The sequence below is a fragment of the Amphiprion ocellaris genome, chromosome 12, assembly GCF_022539595.1.
Source record: "Amphiprion ocellaris isolate individual 3 ecotype Okinawa chromosome 12, ASM2253959v1, whole genome shotgun sequence".
NCBI lineage: Eukaryota > Metazoa > Chordata > Actinopteri > Pomacentridae > Amphiprion > Amphiprion ocellaris.
This window is the reverse complement of record NC_072777.1, coordinates 1,190,452-1,217,107: the sequence shown is the minus strand read 5'-3', so window position 1 is coordinate 1,217,107 and position 26,656 is coordinate 1,190,452. Positions and strand designations below refer to the sequence as shown.

The following is a 26,656-nucleotide window of genomic DNA, read 5'->3' as shown; positions in this document are numbered from 1 at the left end:
TTTGTGTTGTCATCGTGTTGTCTGTGGATGAGGACACCTGGACTCTTTTTGTTTTTAGAATCTTTTTGTGGTGATTTTGCGTCTTTTTCTAAGGATTTTGGGTCTTTTTGAACATGTTGTCTCTGGTTGTAGGGATTTGGCGTCTGTTTGTTCTTATTTTGTGTCGTTTTCTGAGGATTTCAGGTCTTTTCCATCATGTTGTCTGTGGATGAGGACACCTGGACTCTTTTTGTTTTTAGAATCTTTTTGTGGTGATTTTGCGTCTTTTTGTGGTGATTTTGTGTCTTTTTGTGGTGATTTTGCGTCTTTTTGTGGTGATTTTGTGTTGTCATCGTGTTGTCTGTGGATGAGGACACCTGGACTCTTTTTGTTTTTAGAATCTTTTTGTGGTGATTTTGTGTTGTCATCGTGTTGTCTGTGGATGAGGACACCTGGACTCTTTTTGTTTTTAGAATCTTTTTGTGGTGATTTTGCGTCTTTTTCTAAGGATTTTGGGTCTTTTTGAACATGTTGTCTCTGGTTGTAGGGATTTGGCGTCTGTTTGTTCTTATTTTGTGTCGTTTTCTGAGGATTTCAGGTCTTTTCCATCATGTTGTCTGTGGATGAGGACACCTGGACTCTTTTTGTTTTTAGAATCTTTTTGTGGTGATTTTGCGTCTTTTTGTGGTGATTTTGTGTCTTTTTGTGGTGATTTTGCGTCTTTTTGTGGTGATTTTGTGTTGTCATCGTGTTGTCTGTGGATGAGGACACCTGGACTCTTTTTGTTTTTAGAATCTTTTTGTGGTGATTTTGTGTTGTCATCGTGTTGTCTGTGGATGAGGACACCTGGACTCTTTTTGTTTTTAGAATCTTTTTGTGGTGATTTTGCGTCTTGTGGTGATTTTGCGTCTTGTGGTGATTTTGCGTCTTTTTGTGGTGATTTTGCGTCTTTTTGTGGTGATTTTGTGTTGTCATCATGTTGTCTGTGGATGAGGACACCTGCAGTCTTTTATTGTGTGAATGTCGCTCATCGTTCAGATGGAAACTCAGATTCATGTGATCCAGACGTAGTCGACCTCCTGACTGCTTCAGTAGAAATGAGGTTTCAGATTCTAACATCTATCTGGTGTGTTTCAGATTCTGATATTTATCTGGTGTGTTATTCCTGTAAAACATGAGAAGAACCTTTAAAGAACACATCTGGAACAAACATCCATTCCAGAAGCTTCTAAAGGCTATAATTCCTGGTTTCTTCCTGTTTGTTCTCACGTCTCCTGAAGGAGAAAAACTGAGATTCAGCAACAAACCGGTTTGTGTTGTTGTTGTTGTGTGTCTGTGAGGAGGGTGTGTAGCTCTCAGGTTGTGTTGTTTTCTTTTTTGTGGTGATTCTGTGTCATTTCGTAAGGATTTTAAGTCTCTTTGATGGTTTTGTGTCTTTGTGGTGATTTTGTGTATTTTTGTATCTTTCTGTGGTGATTTTGTGTCATTTTGGGGTGTTTTTGTGTCCTTTTCCAAGGATTTTGAGTTTTTTTGTGATTTTGTGTCTTTTTGTGCCGATTTTATGTCTTTTTGTGGTGATTTTGTGCCTTTTTGTTTCCTTTTCCAAGGATTTTGAGTCTTTTTGAGGATTTTATATCTTTTTTTGGTGATTTTGTGTCTTTTTGTGGTATTATTTTGTCTTTTTGGAAGTTTTGTGTCTTTTTGTGATGCTTTTGTAACTTTTGTGGTCATTTTGTGTCTTTTGTGGCTATTTTGTGTATTTTTGTGATGTTTTTGTATCTTTTGTGGTCATTTTGTGTCTTTTTGTGGCTATTTTGTGATGTTTTTGTGGTTTTTTGTAGTGATTTTGTGGGGTTTTTTGGTGATGTTTTTGCAACCTTTACCAAGGATTTCGCGCCTTTTTGGAGGTTTTGTGTCTTTTTGTGGTGATTTCTTGTGTTTTTGTGGTTATTTTGTATCTTTTTGTGATGTTTACATCTGTTATTATGGGGATTTTGTGTCGTTTTGTGGTGACTTTGCATCAGGTTAAATGTTATCGTGTGTCTGTGTGAGGAGGGTGTGTAGTTCTCAGCTAGTGTTGTTGTGTGTCTGTGTGAGGAGGGTGTGTAGTTCTCAGCTAGTGTTGTTGTGTGTCTGTGTGAGGAGGGTGTGTAGTTCTCAGCTAGTGTTGTTGTGTGTCTGTGTGAGGAGGGTGTGTAGTTCTCAGCTAGTGTTGTTGTGTGTCTGTGTGAGGAGGGTGTGTAGTTCTCAGCTAGTGTTGTTGTGTGTCTGTGTGAGGAGGGTGTGTAGTTCTCAGCTAGTGTTGTTGTGTGTCTGTGTGAGGAGGGTGTGTAGTTCTCAGCTAGTGTTGTTGTGTGTCTGTGTGAGGAGGGTGTGTAGTTCTCAGCTAGTGTTGTTGTGTGTCTGTGTGAGGAGGGTGTGTAGTTCTCAGCTAGTGTTGTTGTGTGTCTGTGTGAGGAGGGTGTGTAGTTCTCAGCTAGTGTTGTTGTGTGTCTGTGTGAGGAGGGTGTGTAGTTCTCAGCTAGTGTTGTTGTGTGTCTGTGTGAGGAGGGTGTGTAGTTCTCAGCTAGTGTTGTTGTGTGTCTGTGTGAGGAGGGTGTGTATCTTCAGGTTAAAGTCTGAGCGTCGGGTTTCAGCTGCAGGACAAAGATCAGATTCTCCTGAATTCCTCCTCAGATCAGATTTCTTCAGTTTAAACTCTTTAAATCCAGTGAATGTTTCTGGTTTCATTTAAACTCTTTAAATCCAGTGAATGTTTCTGGTTTCATTTAAACTCTTTAAATCCAGTGAATGTTTCTGGTTTTAGTTTGAACTCTTTAAATCCAGTGAATGTTTCTGGTTTTAGTTTGAACTCTTTAAATCCAGTGAATGTTTCTGGTTTCATTTAAACTCTTTAAATCCAGTGAATGTTTCTGGTTTTAGTTTGAACTCTTTAAATCCAGTGAATGTTTCTGGTTTCATTTAAACTCTTTAAATCCAGTGAATGTTTCCTGGTTTCTTCCCTGTGACAGTAAACTGAAGATCTCTGGAGGAAACCAGACATCTGAGGAACCTCTGATCCACATTTTAACATTTAGACTCCAGGAAATGAATCAACAGCAGAAATCAGCTCGTTGCAGATTTAAATGAACTAAAATCATAGCAGGAACATAAGAATTCAGTTTGTCAGTGGATGAATTCAGATGATTCAGAGTCTTCTTGTGGTGCGTCGATGTGTTTTTATCTGGATTTATGGTGATTTTGCATCTTTTTATGGTGATTTTGTGGTGATTTAACGTCTTTTTGAGGTGATTTTGCATCTTTTTGTGTTGTTTTTAGTCTTTTGAGTCTGTTTTTATAATAATTTCACATGATTTATGGTTGTTTTGCACCTTTTTATGGTGATTTTCTCATGATTTTGCTTTTTTGTGTTGATTTGGCCTCTCTTTGAGGTTATTTTGCACCTTTTTGTTGTTATTTTGTGTCTTTCTGTGAAGATTTTACATCTTTTTGTGTTGATTTTGTGTCATCTCAAGTTGTTTGCACGCCTTGTATGTTCATTTTGAGTCTTTGTGAGGATTTTTTTGTCTATTTGAGATATTATTATATTGATTTCACGTTTTGGAGTTTGTGGTGATTTTGTATCGTTTTCCAAGGATTTTGTGTCTTGTTGAGGAGTTTGTGTCTTTTTTTGGTGATTTTGTAACTTTTGTGGTGATTTTGTATGTTTTTTTGGTGATTTTGTGTCTTTTTTGGTGATTTTGTATCTTTTTGTAGTGTATTTGTGTCCTTTTTCCAAGGATTTAAGTCTTTTAGATGGTTTTGTGTCTTTTTGTGGTGATTTTGTGTCTTTTGAGTCTGTTTTTATAGTAGTTTCGTGTGTTTTATGGTTATTTTGTACCTTTTTGTAGTTAACTTGTGTGTTTTTGTGTTGGTTTTTTCGTTTTTTATGTTGATTTTCAGTCGTTTGAGTCTGTTTTTTACAGTAATTTCACATTTTTATGGTAATTTTGCATCTTTTTACAATGTTCTTGTGATTTTGCATCGTTTTATGTTGATTTTGCGATTTTTGAGACGATTTTGCATCTTTTTGTGTTGTTTTCTCGTCTGCTCAAGGTGATGTTGTGTCTTTTCATGATTTATTTACGTGTTTCTGTCTTGATTAATGATCCGTGGTGGTAATTATGCCTCATTTTGTGGTGATGTCACATGCTTTTGCGCTGATTTTGTACCTGTTTGTAGTTAGTTTTTCTTTTTGTGATGATTTTGCATCTTTTTGTGCACATTTTGAGTCTGTTTTTTGTCATGATTTCACATATTTTATGTCAATTTTGAGTAATTTTATGGTGTTTTTGTGATAATTCTGCATCGTTTTGGGGAGACTTTGCATCCTGTTCTAGAGATTTTGAGTCTTTTTGTGTTGATTTTGAGTCCGTTTTTTATAGTGATTTCATGTTTTATGGTCCTTTTGCATCTGTGTAGGGTGATTTTGCGTTGATTGTTCATCTTTATATGTTTATTTTGAATCTTTGTGAAGATTTTGTGTGTCTGTATTTTAGATCAGATTCAGCTTCATGTCGTTGCTCAGAGATCAGCTCCTGAAGATGTGTCACGGCACACATTTCTAAGTCCGTCTGTTGTGTGTTTATTTTTACTATTTATTATTGTGTTGTTTGTTGTGTAATGATCAGAGGTTGTGTTACTGCAGTGAAACAAACGGCATCTTGGAGATTTTCCAGATTCATTTTTCACAGCTGGTTTGTCTTTAAGTGTTGGAGGGGCGGAGCTACACACACACACACACACACACACACACACACACACACACACACACACACACACACACACACACACACACACACACACACACACACACACACACACACACCCTGGTGTGTGTGTCAGTGTGTCATTGGTCCACGTGCTGCTGTTGTCACGGAAACGCTGAGTCAGATCAGACTCACCTTCCATCCCTGAATATTTAACACTGATACCTGTGTGTGTGTGTGTGTGTGTGTGTGTGTGTGTGTGTGTGTGTGTGTGTGTGTGTGTGTGTGTGTGTGTGTGTGTGTGTATGTTTGCAGTAGTGTTGCAGTAAAAGTCGTGTCAGGAGCAGTGTGTCTCCTGTGTGCGTCTGTTGAGTGATTGTTGTCATAACTTTGCAGTAACAGTGCAGCAGTGTGTGTGTTGTGTGTCTGTAGTGTAGTGTTGCAGCAGCAGTGTGTGTGTTGTGTGTGTGTTGTTTAGCAGCAGCAGCTCTGCAGGATGTCGTGGATTAAACGTTATTTTCTGAGCCAGACTTTCTGAGCTCCTCCTCACTGCTGCTGAACCTCTCAGCTCCCCGTGTGTGTCTGCAGTGTGTCTGTTTGTGTGTCTGCAGTGTGTCTGTTTGTGTGTCTGCTGTGTGTCTGTTTGTGTGTCTGCTGTGTGTCTGTTTGTATCTCTAGTTGTGTGTCTGCTGTCGGTCAGAGCAGCAGCAGTGATGTGCAGCAGCAGCAGGACAGAAGCTGTTAGCTCTGTTAGCCTCAGGGTTAGCCGTTAGCCTCAGGGTTAGCCGTTAGCCTCAGGGTTAGCCGTTAGCCTCAGGGGGATCCGGTCCGATGGGTCCAGGATGGAGGCGGGTCTGAGGAGGGGAGGCAGCAGGTCTCTGATCCCAGGTCTGTTCACCATCACTGAGGAGGAGGAGGGTGAGAGACGAAGAGCAGCTCAGAGGAAGAAGAAGAAGACGAAGACGAAGAAGACGACAGGTAGAGATGGAGGTCAGAGGGTTGAACTGATCCAGGACCAGCAGAGTCTGAAGGACTTAAATAAGAACAGAACATCTGGAGATAAAATCTGTCTAAACATCTGGAGATCAGAGTTTATCTAAATCAGATCTTCAACTCCATCAGCTGCTGATCCTGGGTCTGTCAGGGAGTTTGTGAGGTTTGCTTTGATTTCTCCTCTTTGCTGGTGGTTTCTCATTTTTTTTCTGGCAATTTTACATCTTTTTTTGGTGATTTTGTGTTTTTTTTGTGATTTCTCAACTTTTTGTGGTCACTGCACCTTTTCATGGTGCGTTTTACATGTTTTATTCGTGGTTTCTCGTCTGTTTGTGGTGATTTTGCACCTTTTCATGGTGTGTTTGTATGTTTTATTTTTACTTTCTATTGAAATGATCAGAGCAGCTGCACAAAATGATCCAATTTCAGCAAATGCAACTTTATCAGCTGCTGATTTTTAGTCTTTCATGGTGTGTTTGAATGTTTATAGTGATTTCACATCTTTTTGTGGTGATTTTCTGTTTTTGTGATGATTTTGCACCTTTTAATTGTGTGTTTGCAGGTTTTTTTTTTTGATTGCACATCTTTTTGTGGTGATTTTATATCTTTAATCTAGTAATTTTGCAACCTTATCTGGTGATTTAGCATCCTTTTGGTAATGTTGGCTCTTTTTTTGTGTCTCTTAGTGGCGGTTTTACATCTTAATGTGCTAATATTGAGTTTTTATGGTGATTGTGCTGTGATTTGTGGTGATTTTGAATCTATTTTGTGTGTTTGTGGTGGTTTTTCCATCTTGTGGGTGTTTTGTACTTAATACTGAAATAAGAACACAGTGGAAGCAGAGTTTCTGAATTTATAACCATGTCAACTCATGATATCACATCTTTGTGGTGATTTCTCCTCCGTTTGTGGTGATATTACATCGATTCATGGTAGTTTTTATATCTTTATGTAGTGATTTTGCATCTTTTGGGGTGTGTTTGCTTATTTTTTTGGTGATTTTGAGTCTTTATCTGGGGATTGTGTCTTTTTGTGGTATAATTCTGTGTTTTTGTTGTGTTTTGTGGGTTTTCTTGGCAAACAAAGAGCAGATCAGCTCCATACATTGATGATTTCTGGAAATAGCCCATTTTGGCTCTTTTTTGTGTCTTTTAGTGGTGCTTTTATATCTTAATGTGACAATATTGCATTTTTGTGATGTTTTGCAGATTTTTATGGTGCCTTTAAATGTTTTTATCATGATTGCGCATCTTTTTTGTGGTGATTTTGAGTCTGTTTTGTGCTTTCGTGGTGTTTTTTCCATCTTGTGGGTCTTTTTGTACCTAATAGTGAAATAATAAGAACACAGCGGAAGCAGAGTTTCTGAATATTCAACTCTATCAACTCATGATGTCACATTTCACTTCCGTTTGTGGTGATTTTGCATCGATTCATGGTAGTTTTGTGTCTTTACGTGATGTATTTGTGTTTTCCAGGTTATTTCCTATCTTTCTTGGACAGTTTGTGATTTTGCATCTTTTCATTGTGTGTTTGCAGGTTTTCATGGTAATTTCCCCCTTTTTTTTTAGTGGTAAATTCATCTGATTTCTGAGAATAAAGCAGCTGTTGATGCATCCAGCACCAGAACTATTGTAGAGATGATTTCAGGTCTTTCAGTGGTGATTTAGCATCTTTTTGAGCTGATTCCAAGTCTTTTAGTGGTGATTTTGCATCTTTTTGAGGTGATTTCAGGTCTTTAATGGTGATTTAACATCTTTTTAAGGTGATTTTTAGGTCTTTTAGTGGTGATTTAACCACTTTTTGAGATGATTTTGGGTCTTTTAGTGGTGATTTAGCATCTTTTCTTGGAGATAAGAGGACATTTCTGTTGTATTAGAGCAGATCTACCATCAGACCTGCATTAAAGCTGAACTAACATCAGAACTAAACTGACCTGATTCATTCAGACTGAATTATTTGTGTCTGAGCTCGATACAAAGCAGCCGGTGTGGCTTTAAATAATAATTGTGTTCCTTTTAGTGAGACATGTTGAGGTTTATAGTTTCCTCAGAGGAGAGTCGTTCATGTTGGAGCTCATTTAGATGATAAATAATAGAAGAGAATAGAGGAGAACATCTCAGATATCAGATAACTGCTGCCTCTGTTTATTTAAAGACGCATAAAGGAGTCATTAAACACATGTCTGCAGCTGTTTAATTAGAATTCATCAGGAATAATGGGTTTTATTCCTCAGGTACATGTCAAAGACCGCTGGTTATCGAAAAAACTGACCAGAAACCAGGTTCAGACTGTGACTCTTGGATGGATTTAAACTGATCTGGTGTGTGAACATCTCAGGTCTGTCATAATGTGACGCAAAACAATGCAAGAAATTAAATAAAACAACCAAACTGTGATGTAAAAAGATGTAAAACAACAACAATGGGAGACAGAATAACCACGGATAGATGTGAAATGAACAAAATGTGACACAAAATGACCACAGAAAGTTGGAAAGCGACCACGTAAACATTCTGACGTTAGAAAAAAATGTGCAAACTCTGTCCAGGAAGACTCACAATCTGTCCAGAAAGACACACAAAATGTTCAAAAACACTCAAAACTGTGCAGAACTTCGCAAAATTTACCAAACTGACAAAATCTAGTCCACAGTTGCTTAAAAAAATGCCAAAATGACCAAAAGGTTGACCAAAAAATGTCCATGATGATGCAAATTTTGTCCAAAATTACCAATAAATCAGTTAAAAATGACAAAAACATGTTGAGACTTTTTCAGAAAACATTCAGAATGACTCAATAATTTGGACTTCAAGGACCTGGAATGTTCTAAGTGAAACTAAACTTAAAGACTGGTAGCAGGAAAGGAGAATGTCCCCTGGAGAAAGTTCTAGAGTAGACCTACCAACAACTGTAGAAAGTTCTAGAGTAGACCTACTGACATCTGTAGAAAGTTCTAGAGTAGACCTACCGACAACTAGAGAAAGTTCTAGAGTAGACCTACCGGCAACTGTAGAAAGTTCTAGAGTAGACCTACTGACAACTAGAGAAAGTTCTAGAGTAGACCTACCAACAACTGGAGAAAGTTCTAGAGTAGTCCTACCGACAACTGGAGAAAGTTCTACAGTAGACCTACCGACAACCGTAGGAAGTTCTAGAGTAGACCTACCGACAACTGGAGAAAGTTCTAGAGTAGACCTACCGACAACCATAGAAAGTTCTAGAGTAGACCTACCGACAACTGGAGAAAGTTCTAGAGTAGACCTACCGACAACCGTAGAAAGTTATAGAGTAGACCTACCGACAACTGTCCAGTACAGATGGTTCTGAGGAGGTTTGGCAGGAACTTTGGTTAGATTTAGTTGATGTTCTTGTGGTGATTTTGTGTTTCTTTGTGCATGTTTTTGTGTTGATTGTGACTCTGGTGGTTTCACAGATATTTTTGTGGTGAGTTTTTGTCTTTTGCAGCTTTTCGTGGTGATTTAGTGTCTTTTCATGTGCATTTTTCAATATTTTGTTGTAATTTTGACTCTGGAGGTTTATCCTGATGTTAGCAGTTTTTCAGCTTTTTGGAGTGATTTTAGTTTTTATGAGGTTATTTCACATCATCTATTGCGGTTTTGAGTAATTTTGTGGTAATTTAGTGTCTTTTTATGTTGATTTTGCACTTTTTTGTGTTTTTGGCATTTTTAAAGATGATTTTGCATCTTTTTATAACGATTTCAAGCCTTTATGAGGTTATTTCACATCATTTGTTGTGATTTGTGAGTGTTTTTATGGTAGTTTACTGTCTGTTTATGTTTATTTTGCAGTTTTTGGCATGATTCTACACCTTTTTTGTGGTGACTGCATTATTTTAGGGTTATTTCACATCATTTGTTGCGACTTTTGAGTCTTTTTGTGGTCATTCTGTACTCTTAACTAATAAATATTCACAGTATCAAGGTAAACCGTTGTTGCTTTAGATAAAATTACTGCAGATAAAGAACCAGATGGGTTTCTTTAGTAGTTTTTCTGCATCCTCCAGCCTTTAACTACGTCTCTGTTCACTATAAACGATATATATAAAAGGTATAAACAGTAGAGTATAAACGATATAAAGGGTATAAACGGGGTTCTGGTCCTGTGTCTGTAATAAAGACTCTCCTCCCCCGTCGCCTCTAGCTTAGCGTTAGCAGAAGCTAATCCCCGGCAGGCCGACAGCAGAGCTTTAATCTAACTCTTAATCTGCCGCTGGGGGTGGAGCTGCAGGGATTAAACTCTCCCTGTTGGGGGTTGGAGACGCTCCGACCACGGCTGACCTCCGTCGTCTTCGCTCTGGAAGCTTTCCTCTCAGGGTTTCCCGCTCCTTCCCGGACTTTAAACGGAGCTTATCTCGGCCATCGGAGATGTTTCCAGGAAGCGGGACGGCCAGTTCTGGAGCCGGGATCAGAGGACACTAGCTTGGCTCTGAAGGTCCCGGAACAATGAGCCAGAGTCCAGGTAAAGATGTGAACAGGTGGGAGGAGAGTCCAGGTAGAGATGTGAACAGCTGGGAGGAGAGTCCAGGTAAAGATGTGAACAGGTGGGAGGAGAGTCCAGGTAGAGATGTGAACAGCTGGGAGGAGAGTCCAGGTAAAGATGTGAACAGGTGGGAGGAGAGTCCAGGTAAAGATGTGAACAGGTGGGAGGAGAGTCCAGGTAAAGATGTGAACAGGTGGGAGGAGAGTCCAGGTAAAGATGTGAACAGCTGGGAGGAGAGTCCAGGTAAAGATGTGAACAGGTGGGAGGAGAGTCCAGGTAAAGATGTGAACAGGTGGGAGGAGAGTCCAGGTAAAGATGTGAACAGGTGGGAGGAGAGTCCAGGTAAAGATGTGAACAGGTGGGAGGAGAGTCCAGGTAAAGATGTGAACAGCTGGGAGGAGAGTCCAGGTAAAGATGTGAACAGGTGGGAGGAGAGTCCAGGTAAAGATGTGAACAGGTGGGAGGAGAGTCCAGGTAAAGATGTGAACAGGTGGGAGGAGAGTCCAGGTAGAGCTGCTGAGTCAGGTCGGCAGGGAGGAAGTCTGTAGGTTCGAGAGTTTCAGGTCAATATTTACCGTGTGAACGATTTAAAACCAACAGAGCTGCAGATAAGAATTATTGTCCTGATCAAGCAGCTGTTTGGTTCTAAAATGTCAGAAAATAGTGAAAAATGTGGATCAGAGTTTCGTTAAATCAATTTACTGTCTCAGAGGAAGAACGAAAACAGAAAATCTTCACATTTAAGAGGCAGCCCATACTGACAGAAAAACACAGAATTGTACACATTTTTGCAGTTTTATTACAAAAGGAAAACTGAAATATCACCATTTATTACTATTAGCCAACTGTTTGTTACTTTTAAGTAACTATTTATTATTATTACCCTACTGGTTGCTAGTTTAGCTAACTATTTCTGACTTTTAGCTAACTATTTATTATGTTTAGCTAACTATTCATTACATAGCCAATTACTTACTACTATTAACATTTTGACCAACTGTTTGCTATGTTTAGCTCACTGTTTGTCACTTTGGGCTAGTTATTTATTACTATTAGCCAACTGCTGCAGGTTTAGCTAAATGTTAATGCTTTTTAGCCAACTGTTTGTTGCTTTTAGCTAACTGTTTATTACTATTAGTCAACTATTTATTACGTTTAACTATTCATTACTATTAGACAACTCTTTGCTAGTTTAGCTAAGCATTTATTACTGTTACCCAGCTATTTATTACATTTAGTCAACTATTCATTACATAGCCAATTACTTACTACTATTAGCTAACATTTTGACTTACCGTTTGCTATGTTTGGCTCACTATTTGTTACATTTAGCTAATTGTTTATTACTACTAGCCAACTGTTTGCTAGTTTAGGTAAGTATTTATTGCTATTAGCCAACTATTTATTATGTTTAGCTATCTATTCATTACATAGTCAATTATCTATTACTATTAGCTGACATTTTGACCTACCGTTTATGTTTAGCTCACTATTTGTTACATTTAGCTATTTACTACTAGACAACTATCTCCTAGTTTAGCTATTTATGAACATTAGCCAACTGTCTGTTACTTTTAGCTAACTATTTATTACTATTAGCCAGCTGCTTGCTAGTTTAGCTAACTATTTATGACTTTCAGCCAACTGTATGTTACTTTTAGCTAACTGCTTATTACTTTTAGTCAATTATTTATTAAGTTTAGCTAACTATTCACTACTATTAGCCAACTATTTATTATGTTTAAGTAACTATTCATTACTATTAGCCAACTGTTTGCTAGTTTAGCTAACTATTTATGGATTTTAGCCAACTATTTATTATGTTTAGTTAACTATTTATTACTATTAGCCAATTGTTTGGTACTTTTAGCTAACTATTTATTACTTTTAGTTAACTGTTTATTACTATTAGCTAGTTGTTTGGTTGTTTAGCTAACTATTTATGACTTTTAGCCAACTATTTCTTACTATTAGCTGACTATTTATTACTTTTAGCAAACTTTTTATGACTATTAGCCAACTGTTTGCTAGTTTAGCTAACTATTTATGGATTTTAGTCAACTGTTTGTTACTTTTAGCTAACTATTTATGAGTTTTAGGCAACTGTTTGGTTGCTTAGCTAATTATTTATGACTATTAGCCAACTGTTTGTTTCTTTTAACTGAATATTTATGACTTTTTGCCAACTGTTTGGTTGTTTAGCTAATTATTTATGACTATTAGCCAACTGTTTGTTACTTTTAGCTGAATATTTATGACTTTTAGCCAACTGTTTGGTTGTTTAGCTAATTATTTATGACTTTTAGCCAACTGTTTGGTTGTTTAGCTAACTATTTATGACTTTTAGCCAACTGTTTGGTTTTTTAGCTAATTATTTATGACTTTTAGCCAACTGTTTGGTTGTTTAGCTAATTATTTATGACTTTTAGCCAAGTGTTTGGTTGCTTAGCTAACTATTTATGACTTTTAGTGAACTGTTTGGTTGTTTAGCTAACTATTTATGACTTTTAGCTAACTATTTATTATTGCCACCACCATTCTTCACTGTTGGGGTTGTATTGAGCAGGTGATGAGCAGAACCAGGTTGTTTCCACACATACCACTTAGAATTAAGACCACAAAGTTCTATCTATGTCTCATCAGACCAGAGAATCTTGGAGTCCTTCCTGTGTTTTTTAGTATTCGTGTGTCTTGCATTGAGGAGATGCTTCCATCGGGCCACTCTGCCATAAAGGACTACAATGATGGTTGACTTTCTAGAACTTCCTCCCATCTCCTCACTGCATCTCTGGAGCTCAGCCACTGGGATCTTTGGGTTCTTCTTTACCCACTGTACATGTTTTATGCACACACGTCTACGCTACCAGTTTGGACACACCTTCTCATTCAATGCTTTTAATTTATTTGTATTATTGTCGTCTACATGCACACTCCTACTAGCGTCGTTCACGTCCATTACAAGCCTTTCAGCTCCTCTTTATGACGTTCAGAGTAAATATTGATCAGAAAGCGTCCAGCTGCTGCTTCATTCATCTCCAGGATCTCAATCAACTAAAGTTCTACAATAAAACCATTTATGATATATTATTACATTCAGTTTAAAGTTCTACAATAAAACCCTTTATTATATGTCATTATATTTGGTTGTGAATCTTTTTTATTATATTTCATCTTCCTGAACAGACACTTTCCTGTGTTTAATGTAAATGTTTGTTTTCTGAATCATCTCCGCCTCATATCAAACGTTCTGAGTCCAACAATCAAAACTGGTCATGAACAACCAGAACCTGGATCTTCTCTGTTGTGTCCTGGTGGATTCCATCTAGAATATTTCAACAGAAACAGCTTCACTTCTTCCTGCAGCTCAGTTTGTTCTGATAAACTCAGTTTAAAAAGCATCTGAAAGCAGGAAATGAGGTTTAATCTGATTTAAAGTTTCACTTTTCAGGATGAGGAACATAAATGTTGTTCATCTTTAACTTTTGACTGGTCCCTGAAGGGTTAGGGTTAACCTAATCTGGAGTTATTATTTATTTTGGTCAATGTTTGAGGCATTTTAGATGATTTTGAATACCTGTGGACAAAATGTTGAGTCATTTTGATCAGCTTTTTGTTATTTTGGTCAATATTTAAATCTTTTTGGACAAATGTTTAATCTTCTTTATCAAATATACAGATATTTTCAAAATATTTTGAGTAATTTTGCACAGCGATTGTTATTTTAGACAGATGTAGAGTCACATTGGACAAATTTCGAGTCTATTTGGACGAATTCTTTGTGGATTTTTCTTATTTTTAAAATATTTTCAGTAAAATGTATCAAGTTTTTGTCATTTTGGAGAAATCTTGAGTTATTTTGGTTGATATTTATTTTGGCCAGATTTAGAGTCACTTTGGACAAATTTGAACTGATTTTCATTCATTCTGGACATGTTTCGGGCACTTCTGACCACTTTTTAAGTTAATATTTGAGTAGTTTTGGACACAGTTTTGGTTTTATCAAACATGCTTCCACCTTGCTGGTTACAGTTGATCAGCGCTGTACAAAAAACAGAAAACTACACGATCTGTTTAAACTAATTAATAACTAATAAATAAAACTTCAGTCAAATATCTCAGATGAACAACATTTATGTTCCTCATCCTGGAAAGTAAAACAGTAAATGTGATGAAACTCCATTTTCCTGCTATTCAAATGCAGGCGATTTTAATTCGTTTTATGTCATTTTGATCAGAATCTTGTCTTTTTCAACACAGACACACAGAACATGACTCAGAAACTGTCAAAAAACACCTGAGAACTGGTCAAAATTACTCCACACTGATCCAGAGTGAATGAAAATCGTCCAGAATCAGTCCAAGCTCGTCCAGCATGAGTCAGAAATGAGCAGGACTTTAGAAATGTTCTTCTTTCCTGTGTTGAGCTGCAGAACATTCAGTGATTCTTCTTCCGTTTTACGTCCAGTTTTTCCTCACCAGCAGAAAACAAACGTCTTTAATCACGTTTATCTGCTTCAACCTTCAGTCTGACGGCAGCAGAACTTTCCTCTGTTTCTGTTTCTGCTGACAGGAAGCTGCTGAGTCACTGTGAGCCATTAATCAATCATTAATCAATCACTGATCAATAACTGATCAGAGAGGAAACCCTGCAGCCTACCGGACACCTGAGAGCAGAAAAAACCTGCAGGAGAACAAAAACACAGGAACTCATCTTTAAACCATTTTTCTGTAGAAACTATAAAATCTTTAGTTTGAATTTCTCCCAAACTGCAGATTGATGTGAAAAAACCCACATTAGGATTATTTTAACAGTTAGTGATGTTTGAATTTCTCTTCCATTGAAAAATGATAAAATATTGAGATTTTTTTATTCGTGTTTTTACATCAGCAGGACAGAATTAGAGGACGAGGCTCTGGAGAAAATGTTTAAAATGATGCAAATATTCACTCAAATATTTTTAATTATTTGTTCTAAATAACATAAACCTGATTAAAATTACTTCAGAATCATTTCAAAATAAGAGATATGGGAACAAAATTATTCACAATTTGATTAAAGTTTAGACATAATAATAATCATCATCATAATAATGATTATGATGATTATATAATAATAATAATAATAATAATAACTATTACTGTCATTATTATTGTTGTTATATGTATTTATGTAATTATATTTATTATAGGTTATTTTACAGTTTTTACATATATAGATATCTTTTATTAAACATGAAAAAACCATAAAGGTACATATTATAATACTATTTCTGCTGTAAACTGCATTTTAAACATGGAAACTGTTGTTATTTTTATGCGTTGTTCAGTTATTTGACAGTAATGTTTGGCCTCTGGCTGCTGGAATATTACTGAGTTTATTTTTTTGCAGTTTTTGTTTCTGTGTAGCAGCTCTGAGTCGCTGAGTTCCTGTGAGTGATTTAGAGAGTTTCTGCTGGATCTGTGAAGAGACTAAAGCAGCTTTTTATCAAAATAAATTGTATATTAACATGTAGAGGGATGGATTTATCTGGAGGTTGAACTTTTATTTAACTCCTCAGTGACTCAGTGGATCCTGGAGGTTTGTTCTCGATGTTCTTCATCGGTTCTCCTGTCCTGACTCTGCTCCTCTTCCTCCTCCAGCTTCGTTCTCTCAGTACAGATCAGAAGATGGTCGGGGTTCTTCAGCAGCTCGTCCCGGTTCCTCAGGTTCTGGTCAGACCTTCACCCCGACCCCCAGTAGAACCACCACCAGCACCAGCCCCACCACCAGCGCCGCCGTCAAAGCAGGTCGGTCCCACAAATAATGACTTTTGATTGTCCAAATTTACCAAAACCTCCAAAAAAACGACTCAAAACGTTCTTGCTGTTGTGTTGTTTATGCTGTTGTTTGTGTTGTTGATGCTTCTTGTGTGTGTGTTGCTGTTTATGCTGCTTTTGTTTGTTTTGTTCTTTATGTTATTTGTGCTGCTGTTTGTGTTGTTTATGCTTCTTTATGTTGCTGTTTGTGTTGTTGCTTATGCTGTTTGTGCTGCTGTTTATATTGTTTGTGTTGTTGTTTATGTTTACGTTGCTTTTTGCATTGTTTGTGTTGCTGATGCATCTTGTTTTTGTGCTGCTATTTATATTGTTTGCGTTGCTGTTTGTGATTTTTGTGTTATTTATGTTGTTTGTTTTCTTTGTGCTGCTTTTTATATTGTTTATTGTTTCTATTAGGGCTGGACCCGAATATCCGAATATTCGGTTGTGACGGTGGTATCTGAATATTGATTTTGAGATCCGAATACTCTGACACCCCCTCGGGGCCGAATATCTGGAGCCCAGAAACTGCTATTCGGGCCAGCCCTAGTTAATATTTCTTTTGTTTATATTGTTTATGTTTGTTTGTTTATATTATTTATGTTGTTCATGTTTGTTTTCTCTGTGCTTCAGACTCGCTGCTCTTCAACAAGATCGATGAACGTCAGCGTTTGGCTCGGGAACGTCGGGAGGAACGTGAGCGACAGAACGGTGAGTTCTGGTGGTTCTACAGAGAGTTCTGGTGGTTCTATTTAGAGTTCTGGTGGTTCTAGTTAGAGTTCTGGTGGTTCTACAGAGAGTTCTGGTGGTTCTAGTTAGAGTTCTGGTGGTTCTAGTTAGGGTTCTGGTGGTTCTACAGAGAGTTCTGGTGGTTCTACAGAGAGTTCTGGTGGTTCTAGTTAGAGTTCTGGTGGTTCTACAGAGAGTTCTGGTGGTTCTAGTTAGAGTTCTGGTGGTTCTACAGAGAGTTCTGGTGGTTCTAGTTAGAGTTCTGGTGGTTCTAGTTAGAGTTCTGGTGGTTCTAGTTAGAAAGTTCTGGTGGTTCTAGTTAGAGTTCTGGTGGTTCTAGTTAGAGTTCTGGTGGTTCTAGTAAGAGTTCTGGTGGTTCTACAGAGAGTTCTGGTGGTTCTAGTTAGAAAGTTCTGGTGGTTCTAGTTAGAGTTCTGGTGGTTCTACAGAGAGTTCTGGTGGTTCTACTGAGAGTTCTGGTGGTTCTAGTTAGAGAGTTCTGGTGGGTCTAGTTAGAGAGTTCTGGTGGTTCTAGTTAGAGTTCTGGTGGTTCTAGTTAGAGAGTTCTGGTGGTTCTAGTTAGAAAGTTCTGGTGGTTCTAGTTAGAGTCCTGGTGGTTCTACTGAGAGTTCTGGTGGTTCTACTGAGAGTTCTGGTGGTTCTAGTTAGAGAGTTCTGGTGGGTCTAGTTAGAGAGTTCTGGTGGTTCTAGTTAGAGAGTTCTGGTGGTTCTACTGAGTGTTCTGGTGGTTCTGGTTAGAGTCCTGGTGGTTCTACTGAGTGTTCTGGTGGTTCTAATTAGAGAGTTCTGGTGGTTCTACTAAGTGTCCTGGTGGTTCTACAGAGAATTCTGGTGGTTCTAGTTAGAGTTCTGGTGGTTCTACAGAGAGTTCTGGTGGTTCTAGTTAGAAAGTTCTGGTGGTTCTAGTTAGAGTTCTGGTGGTTCTACAGAGAGTTCTGGTGGTTCTAGTTAGAAAGTTCTGGTGGTTCTAGTTAGAGTCCTGGTGGTTCTACTGAGAGTTCTGGTGGTTCTACTGAGAGTTCTGGTGGTTCTAGTTAGAGAGTTCTGGTGGGTCTAGTTAGAGAGTTCTGGTGGTTCTAGTTAGAGTTCTGGTGGTTCTAGTTAGAAAGTTCTGGTGGTTCTAGTTAGAGAGTTCTGGTGGTTCTACTGAGTGTTCTGGTGGTTCTGGTTAGAGTCCTGGTGGTTCTACTGAGTGTTCTGGTGGTTCTAATTAGAGAGTTCTGGTGGTTCTACTAAGAGTTCTGGTGGTTCTACTGAGAGTCCTGGTGGTTGTAGTTGGAGTCCTGGTGGTTCTACTGAGAGTTCTGGTGGTTCTACTGAGAGTCATGGTGGTTCTAGTTAGAGTTCTGGTGGTTCTACTGAGAGTTCTGGTGGTTCTACTGAGAGTCCTTGTGGTTCTAGTTAGAGTTCTGGTGGTTCTACAGAGAGGTCTGGTGGTTCTACTGAGTTCTGATGGTTCTAGTTAGAGTTCTGGTGGTTCTACTGAGAGTTCTGGTGGTTCTAGTTAGAGTCCTGGTGGTTCTACAGAGAATTCTGGTGGTTCTACAGAGAGGTCTGGTGGTTCTACTGAGAGTCATGGTGGTTCTAGTTAGAGTTCTGGTGGTTCTACTGAGAGTTCTGGTGGTTCTAGTTAGAGTCCTGGTGGTTTTACAGAGAATTCTGGTGGTTCTACTGAGAGTTCTGGTGGTTCTAGTTAGAGTTCTGGTGGTTCTACAGAGAGTTCTGGTGGTTCTAGTTAGAAAGTTCTGGTGGTTCTAGTTAGAGTTCTGGTGGTTCTACAGAGAGTTCTGGTGGTTCTAGTTAGAAAGTTCTGGTGGTTCTAGTTAGAGTTCTGGTGGTTCTAGTTAGAGTTCTGGTGGTTCTAGTAAGAGTTCTGGTGGTTCTACAGAGAGTTCTGGTGGTTCTAGTTAGAAAGTTCTGGTGGTTCTAGTTAGAGTTCTGGTGGTTCTACAGAGAGTTCTGGTGGTTCTAGTTAGAAAGTTCTGGTGGTTCTAGTTAGAGTCCTGGTGGTTCTACTGAGAGTTCTGGTGGTTCTACTGAGAGTTCTGGTGGTTCTAGTTAGAGAGTTCTGGTGGGTCTAGTTAGAGAGTTCTAGTGGTTCTAGTTAGAGTTCTGGTGGTTCTACTGAGAGTTCTGGTGGTTCTACTGAGAGTTCTGGTGGTTCTAGTTAGAGAGTTCTGGTGGGTCTAGTTAGAGAGTTCTGGTGGTTCTAGTTAGAGTTCTGGTGGTTCTAGTTAGAGAGTTCTGGTGGTTCTAGTTAGAGAGTTCTGGTGGTTCTACTGAGTGTTCTGGTGGTTCTGGTTAGAGTCCTGGTGGTTCTACTGAGAGTTCTGGTGGTTCTACTGAGAGTTCTGGTGGTTCTAGTTAGAGAGTTCTGGTGGGTCTAGTTAGAGAGTTCTGGTGGTTCTAGTTAGAGTTCTGGTGGTTCTAGTTAGAGAGTTCTGGTGGTTCTAGTTAGAAAGTTCTGGTGGTTCTAGTTAGAGTCCTGGTGGTTCTACTGAGAGTTCTGGTGGTTCTACTGAGAGTTCTGGTGGTTCTAGTTAGAGAGTTCTGGTGGGTCTAGTTAGAGAGTTCTGGTGGTTCTAGTTAGAGTTCTGGTGGTTCTAGTTAGAGAGTTCTGGTGGTTCTAGTTAGAGAGTTCTGGTGGTTCTACTGAGTGTTCTGGTGGTTCTGGTTAGAGTCCTGGTGGTTCTACTGAGTGTTCTGGTGGTTCTAATTAGAGAGTTCTGGTGGTTCTACTAAGTGTCCTGGTGGTTCTACAGAGAATTCTGGTGGTTCTAGTTAGAGTTCTGGTGGTTCTACAGAGAGTTCTGGTGGTTCTAGTTAGAAAGTTCTGGTGGTTCTAGTTAGAGTTCTGGTGGTTCTACAGAGAGTTCTGGTGGTTCTAGTTAGAAAGTTCTGGTGGTTCTAGTTAGAGTCCTGGTGGTTCTACTGAGAGTTCTGGTGGTTCTACTGAGAGTTCTGGTGGTTCTAGTTAGAGAGTTCTGGTGGGTCTAGTTAGAGAGTTCTGGTGGTTCTAGTTAGAGTTCTGGTGGTTCTAGTTAGAAAGTTCTGGTGGTTCTAGTTAGAGAGTTCTGGTGGTTCTACTGAGTGTTCTGGTGGTTCTGGTTAGAGTCCTGGTGGTTCTGCTGAGTGTTCTGGTGGTTCTAATTAGAGAGTTCTGGTGGTTCTACTAAGAGTTCTGGTGGTTCTACTGAGAGTCCTGGTGGTTGTAGTTGGAGTCCTGGTGGTTCTACTGAGAGTTCTGGTGGTTCTACTGAGAGTCATGGTGGTTCTAGTTAGAGTTCTGGTGGTTCTACTGAGAGTTCTGGTGGTTCTACTGAGAGTCCTTGTGGTTCTAGTTAGAGTTCTGGTGGTTCTACAGAGAGGTCTGGTGGTTCTACTGAGTTCTGATGGTTCTAGTTAGAGTTCTGGTGGTTCTACTGAGAGTTCTGGTGGTTCTAGTTAGAGTCCTGGTGGTTCTACAGAGAATTCTGGTGGTTCTACAGAGAGGTCTGGTGGTTCTACTGAGAGTCATGGTGGTTCTAGTTAGAGTTCTGGTGGTTCTACTGAGAGTTCTGGTGGTTCTAGTTAGAGTCCTGGTGGTTTTACAGAGAATTCTGGTGGTTCTACTGAGAGTTCTGGTGGTTCTAGTTAGAGTTCTGGTGGTTCTACAGAGAGTTCTGGTGGTTCTAGTTAGAAAGTTCTGGTGGTTCTAGTTAGAGTTCTGGTGGTTCTACAGAGAGTTCTGGTGGTTCTAGTTAGAAAGTTCTGGTGGTTCTAGTTAGAGTTCTGGTGGTTCTAGTTAGAGTTCTGGTGGTTCTAGTAAGAGTTCTGGTGGTTCTACAGAGAGTTCTGGTGGTTCTAGTTAGAAAGTTCTGGTGGTTCTAGTTAGAGTTCTGGTGGTTCTACAGAGAGTTCTGGTGGTTCTAGTTAGAAAGTTCTGGTGGTTCTAGTTAGAGTCCTGGTGGTTCTACTGAGAGTTCTGGTGGTTCTACTGAGAGTTCTGGTGGTTCTAGTTAGAGAGTTCTGGTGGGTCTAGTTAGAGAGTTCTGGTGGGTCTAGTTAGAGAGTTCTGGTGGTTCTAGTTAGAGTTCTGGTGGTTCTACTGAGAGTTCTGGTGGTTCTACTGAGAGTTCTGGTGGTTCTAGTTAGAGAGTTCTGGTGGGTCTAGTTAGAGAGTTCTGGTGGTTCTAGTTAGAGTTCTGGTGGTTCTAGTTAGAGAGTTCTGGTGGTTCCAGTTAGAGAGTTCTGGTGGTTCTACTGAGTGTTCTGGTGGTTCTGGTTAGAGTCCTGGTGGTTCTACTGAGTGTTCTGGTGGTTCTAATTAGAGAGTTCTGGTGGTTCTACTAAGAGTTCTGGTGGTTCTACTGAGAGTCCTGGTGGTTGTAGTTGGAGTCCTGGTGGTTCTACTGAGAGTTCTGGTGGTTCTACTGAGAGTCATGGTGGTTCTAGTTAGAGTTCTGGTGGTTCTACTGAGAGTTCTGGTGGTTCTACTGAGAGTCCTTGTGGTTCTAGTTAGAGTTCTGGTGGTTCTACAGAGAGGTCTGGTGGTTCTACTGAGTTCTGATGGTTCTAGTTAGAGTTCTGGTGGTTCTACTGAGAGTTCTGGTGGTTCTAGTTAGAGTCCTGGTGGTTCTACAGAGAATTCTGGTGGTTCTACAGAGAGGTCTGGTGGTTCTACTGAGAGTCATGGTGGTTCTAGTTAGAGTTCTGGTGGTTCTACTGAGAGTTCTGGTGGTTCTAGTTAGAGTCCTGGTGGTTTTACAGAGAATTCTGGTGGTTCTACTGAGAGTTCTGGTGGTTCTAGTTAGAGTTCTGGTGGTTCTACAGAGAGTTCTGGTGGTTCTAGTTAGAAAGTTCTGGTGGTTCTAGTTAGAGTTCTGGTGGTTCTACAGAGAGTTCTGGTGGTTCTAGTTAGAAAGTTCTGGTGGTTCTAGTTAGAGTTCTGGTGGTTCTACAGAGAGTTCTGGTGGTTCTAGTTAGAGTTGTGGTGGTTCTACAGAGAGTTCTGGTGGTTCTAGTTAGAAAGTTCTGGTGGTTCTAGTTAGAGTTCTGGTGGTTCTACAGAGAGTTCTGGTGGTTCTAGTTAGAAAGTTCTGGTGGTTCTAGTTAGAGTCCTGGTGGTTCTACTGAGAGTTCTGGTGGTTCTACTGAGAGTTCTGGTGGTTCTAGTTAGAGAGTTCTGGTGGTTCTAGTTAGAGAGTTCTGGTGGTTCTACTGAGTGTTCTGGTGGTTCTGGTTAGAGTCCTGGTGGTTCTACTGAGTGTTCTGGTGGTTCTAATTAGAGAGTTCTGGTGGTTCTACTAAGTGTCCTGGTGGTTCTACAGAGAATTCTGGTGGTTCTACAGAGAGGTCTGGTGGTTCTAGTTAGAGTCCTGGTGGTTTTACAGAGAATTCTGGTGGTTCTACTGAGAGTTCTGTTCATCAGAATTCTGGTCTCCGTGGAGAACAAAGGTCTGGTTCTGGTCCATGATCTTAGAAGATCCAGACCTCCAGAGTTCCCTTTGAGTTGGTTTTCTGTTGGTCTTGGTTCCATCCAGAGGTTCTACTGGTTCTACTCGTGGGTCTGAGAGGATTTCCGGAGTTCTAAAGCTCCGTCACATGATGATCAGCTGATCAACATTCTGCTGGACCTTCAACAACATCTGGACCTGGAGGTTTTTATTCACTAGAGATGAAGGAAGCCCAGTTAATATGTTGGTTTTTATGTTTTTTAATGGTTTGTTTTGTGTTTTTTGTGGTTTCTATTAGCAGCGGTGAAGGAAGCCCAGTGAAGAGGATGGTTTTTATGTTTTTTAACAGTTTGTTTTGTGTTTTTTGTGTGTTTTTTAGCGGTGAAAGAGGCCCAGCTGCAGGCCAAAGAGGAGCGAGCTCGGCAGCACTATGAGAAACATCTGGAGGAGAAGAGGAGGAAGCTGGAGGAGCAGAGGATGAAGGAGGAGAAGAGGAGGGCAGCAGTGGAGGAGAAACGGAGGCAGAAGCTGGAGGAGGACCGGGTATGAGTCACCTGTCCACAGCAACTCACCTGTCTGGAAATAAAGCAATAGAAACCTGGTGTAACCGGACAGGAAGAAGCTGGAGGAGGACCGGCTACACTGCACTTTACCTGGATTCACCGACTCACCTGTCTGGAAAAAATAACAAAAAACTGTCCAAAATGACTCTAAATTTGACCAGAACGTTCCATAGTATTGTCCAGAACACTCTAAAAATGTGCAAAATGTCTAAAACTTGCCACAGTTACATCTAGAAAGTCATTCAACCTGATAAAATTGATGAACTGAACCAGTGTCCACCAAATTTTATGTAAAAAGACTCAAAATTTGTCCAGAAGTACAAAAACATGCCCAAAGTTTCATGTTAGAAGTAATTAAACCAGATAAACATGTCCTAAATGTCTCTAAATTTGTCCTAAATGTCTCCAAATTTGTCCTAAATGTCTCTAAATTTGTCCTAAATGTCTCCAAATTTGTCCTAAATGTCTCTAAATTTGTCCTAAATGTCTCCAAATTTGTCCTAAATGTCTCTAAATTTGTCCTAAATGTCTCTAAATTTGTCCTAAATGTCTCTAAATTTGTCCTAAATGTCTCTAAATTTGTCCTAAATGTCTCCAAATTTGTCCTAAATGTCTCTAAATTTGTCCTAAATGTCTCCAAATTTGTCCTAAATGTCTCTAAATTTGTCCTAAATGTCTCTAAATTTGTCCTAAATGTCTCTAAATTTGTCCTAAATGTCTCTAAATTTGTCCTAAATGTCTCCAAATTTGTCCTAAATGTCTCTAAATTTGTCCTAAATGTCTCCAAATTTGTCCTAAATGTCTCTAAATTTGTCCTAAATGTCTCTAAATTTGTCCTAAATGTCTCTAAGTTTGTCCTAAATGTCTCTGATTTCTAAGTTGTGATGAACGTCCTGCAGGTTCGTCATGAGGCGGTGATGCGTCGGACGTTGGAGAGAAGCCAGAAGACCAGAACCAAAACCAACCGCTGGTCCTGGGGAGGAGCTCTGAACACCAACACTCCCAGTACACCAGCAGGTAGATCCCAACACTCCCAGTACACCAGCAGGTAGATCCTAACACTCCCAGTACACCAGCAGGTAGATCCCAACACTCCCAGTACACCAGCAGGTAGATCCTAACACTCCCAGTACACCAGCAGGTAGATCCCAACACTCCCAGTACACCAGCAGGTAGATCCTAACACTCCCAGTACACCAGCAGGTAGATCCTAACACTCCCAGTACACCAGCAGGTAGATCCTAACACTCCCAGTACACCAGCAGGTAGATCCCAACACTCCCAGTACACCAGCAGGTAGATCCCAACACTCCCAGTACACCAGCAGGTAGATCCTAACACTCCCAGTACACCAGCAGGTAGATCCTAACACTCCCAGTACACCAGCAGGTAGATCCTAACACTCCCAGTACACCAGCAGGTAGATCCTAACACTCCCAGTACACCAGCAGGTATAAGACCAACACTCCCAGTACACCAGCAGGTATAAGACCAACACTCCCAGTACACCAGCAGGTATAAGACCAACACTCCCAGTACACCAGCAGGTATAAGACCAACACTCCCAGTACACCAGCAGGTATAAGACCAACACTCCCAGTACACCAGCAGGTAGATCCCAACACTCCCAGTACACCAGCAGGTAGATCCTAACACTCCCAGTACACCAGCAGGTAGATCCTAACACTCCCAGTACACCAGCAGGTATAAGACCAACACTCCCAGTACACCAGCAGGTATAAGACCAACACTCCCAGTACACCAGCAGGTATAAGACCAACACTCCCAGTACACCAGCAGGCAGGTTCACCTTTTTATGTTGATTTTGCATTTTTATAAGTGATTTTTCACCTTTTTGTGTTGCTTTTGCATTTGTTTAGGTTTTTCACATCATTTATTGTGATTCGTTTTGCATTTTTGTGGTGATTTTGGCAGTTTTGTGTTGATTTTTGTTATTTTTGATAGAATTTTTTTTATGTCTTCTTGTTAATACATTCATTTTGAATTCTTTTGTTCAACATCTATCTAATCATTCTGTGTCTGAACAAAAGAACTCAGAACTAATGTAATAATTTTGGAATCTTTAACTCTGGAAATATTCCAGTATGAAGGTAGAATGCTGATCATTGGAGTCACTGGAGATGAAGAACCAGATGTTCTGAGGAGGTTCTGGGAGGATTTTATTTCAGATTTGTTTTCATTTCTATCTAATAACCGTCTCGTTTCCTCTCTGCTCTGTGGAAACACTGCCTGCAGTTCAGCTGAAAACTCTCTGAATTTTTGTGGCCTGACTGTTGGACACAGCTGAGTCATTCATGGCTTCACTGATGTGTCGAGAAACTCAGAATTTTTTGTTTTCTACAGGATCACGTTACTGCAAATGGTTTATTTTTGGTGAATTTTTAAATAACATTTTTCCGACAACAAAAAGTCAGTGATGATTAGTTCAAGGACTGTGGGAAAACTGACAATCCGACAATTCTTTCTGTTTTTGCAGTTTCTGGCTGATAAATGGAGTCGTTTTGGAGACTTTTTAAAGTTATAACATCTTTTTCTTTGCATTATTTCTCTTCCCGTCTCACCCCCCTCCTGTCTTACCCCCTTTCCGTCTCACCCCTCCTGGTCCAGGTTTTGTCGAGTCGGTCTTCTTCAGTCCGCTCGACCTGGCCGGACTGGAGCACATGCAGAGTGCTTTCAGTCTCTACCGCAGACATGGGATGACCCTCCAGTGTGAATATGAAGCTCTGTGTCCGTTAGCGGCTAGCTCTAGCACTCTCATCACGGTTCCTCCACCTGAGACTCTCAAACATCTCTGACTCGCCTGAAACTTTTGCATCATAAACTAAGAATATTAAAAACGGCATCTGTAAGATTTTAGCTCAAAATATCAAAAACTTTCTGAGATTTCAAGAAATAAAAACGCTGCTCGATTCACTTTTAGATGATTGAAATGTAAGGCTGTTTGAACATCATGATGCTGCCACCACCATGCTTCACATCATGATCATATCTCAACTCACACACTATCAGAGATTATTGATCTATTTGTCCAATATTCCAGGTTCCAGTTGAAAAATAACAATCAATATTTCAGGTTTTTATCTGTAATAATTCCTCAGATGTTGTCGTTCACACAGCCTCAAATTTCAAAGTGAGAAAAACCTGCTGAAAGTGGGGCGACAGGTACTTCTTTATTTTATTATCCTGAAAAATACTTGATATATGAAGCTAAAAACTCACAAATACTTCTATAGATATCTCTATTTGGTGCTGTAAAACTTTCAGGTGAATCTGAACTGGTTGATCAGAAGTTCTTCTGAGGTTCTGAGCTGGACGGACCCTTTAGAACCGGAGGTAACATCACGGCTAGTGTTTGTTGTTGTGGCCTGAGGTTCTGTCCTGCAGCTCAGGAACGTGTTAGATTCACTGTTAGAGTTCCCGTTTAGCACTAATTCATGTCGTCTCTCTGTAGTTCTTTAACCCGAACTAGAGACTCCAGCCGTCCTCTTCCTGGTTCTACTTCCTGTTTGATTGTTTTTGTCTCTTTGGTTCCAGATGCCGACAGACGCTCGGTGTCCACCATGAATTTATCCAAACACACCGACCCGGTGATCACCAAACGGCTGTCCTCGTCCTCGGCCACGCTGCTGCACTCTCCTGACCGAGGTAACGAACTCCAGCATCTTAGTTCATCACTTTGAACTAAACACAGAAACACGACAACGACTTCGACCTCAGTTAGTTTGGAGTCGACTGATTCTGATTGATTCTGGTCGATTTGCTGTTATTTGTCTTTTTGTGGGTCTTTTTGGCTGTTTTCATTGGTTTTGTGTTCATTTTATGTCTTTTATCAGTCAGTTTTAATCTCTTTTTGGTCATTTTGTGTGTTTGT

At 39.7% G+C, this 26,656-nt stretch overlaps 1 protein-coding gene across 9 annotated transcripts in view; it reads left to right on the top strand.

The window, feature by feature from the left end:
- map7b (microtubule-associated protein 7b) overlaps positions 1–26,656 on the top strand; it is a 49,886-nt gene that overhangs the window by 5,750 nt on the left and 17,480 nt on the right. The window contains exons 1-7 of one of the 9 annotated variants that reach the window (XM_055016075.1): positions 5,103–5,705; positions 15,861–16,007; positions 16,650–16,727; positions 22,581–22,744; positions 23,664–23,781; positions 25,393–25,494; positions 26,320–26,430. In XM_055016075.1, the coding sequence (XP_054872050.1) occupies positions 5,570–5,705; positions 15,861–16,007; positions 16,650–16,727; positions 22,581–22,744; positions 23,664–23,781; positions 25,393–25,494; positions 26,320–26,430 (856 nt within the window). In that variant the 5' untranslated portion in view covers positions 5,103–5,569. Of the gene's footprint in view, positions 1–5,102; positions 5,706–9,533; positions 10,200–15,860; positions 16,008–16,649; positions 16,728–22,580; positions 22,745–23,663; positions 23,782–25,392; positions 25,495–26,319; positions 26,431–26,656 lie in introns of those variants that run through there. The other 8 variants (XM_055016074.1, XM_055016076.1, XM_055016077.1 and 5 more) reach the window with 8 other exon arrangements.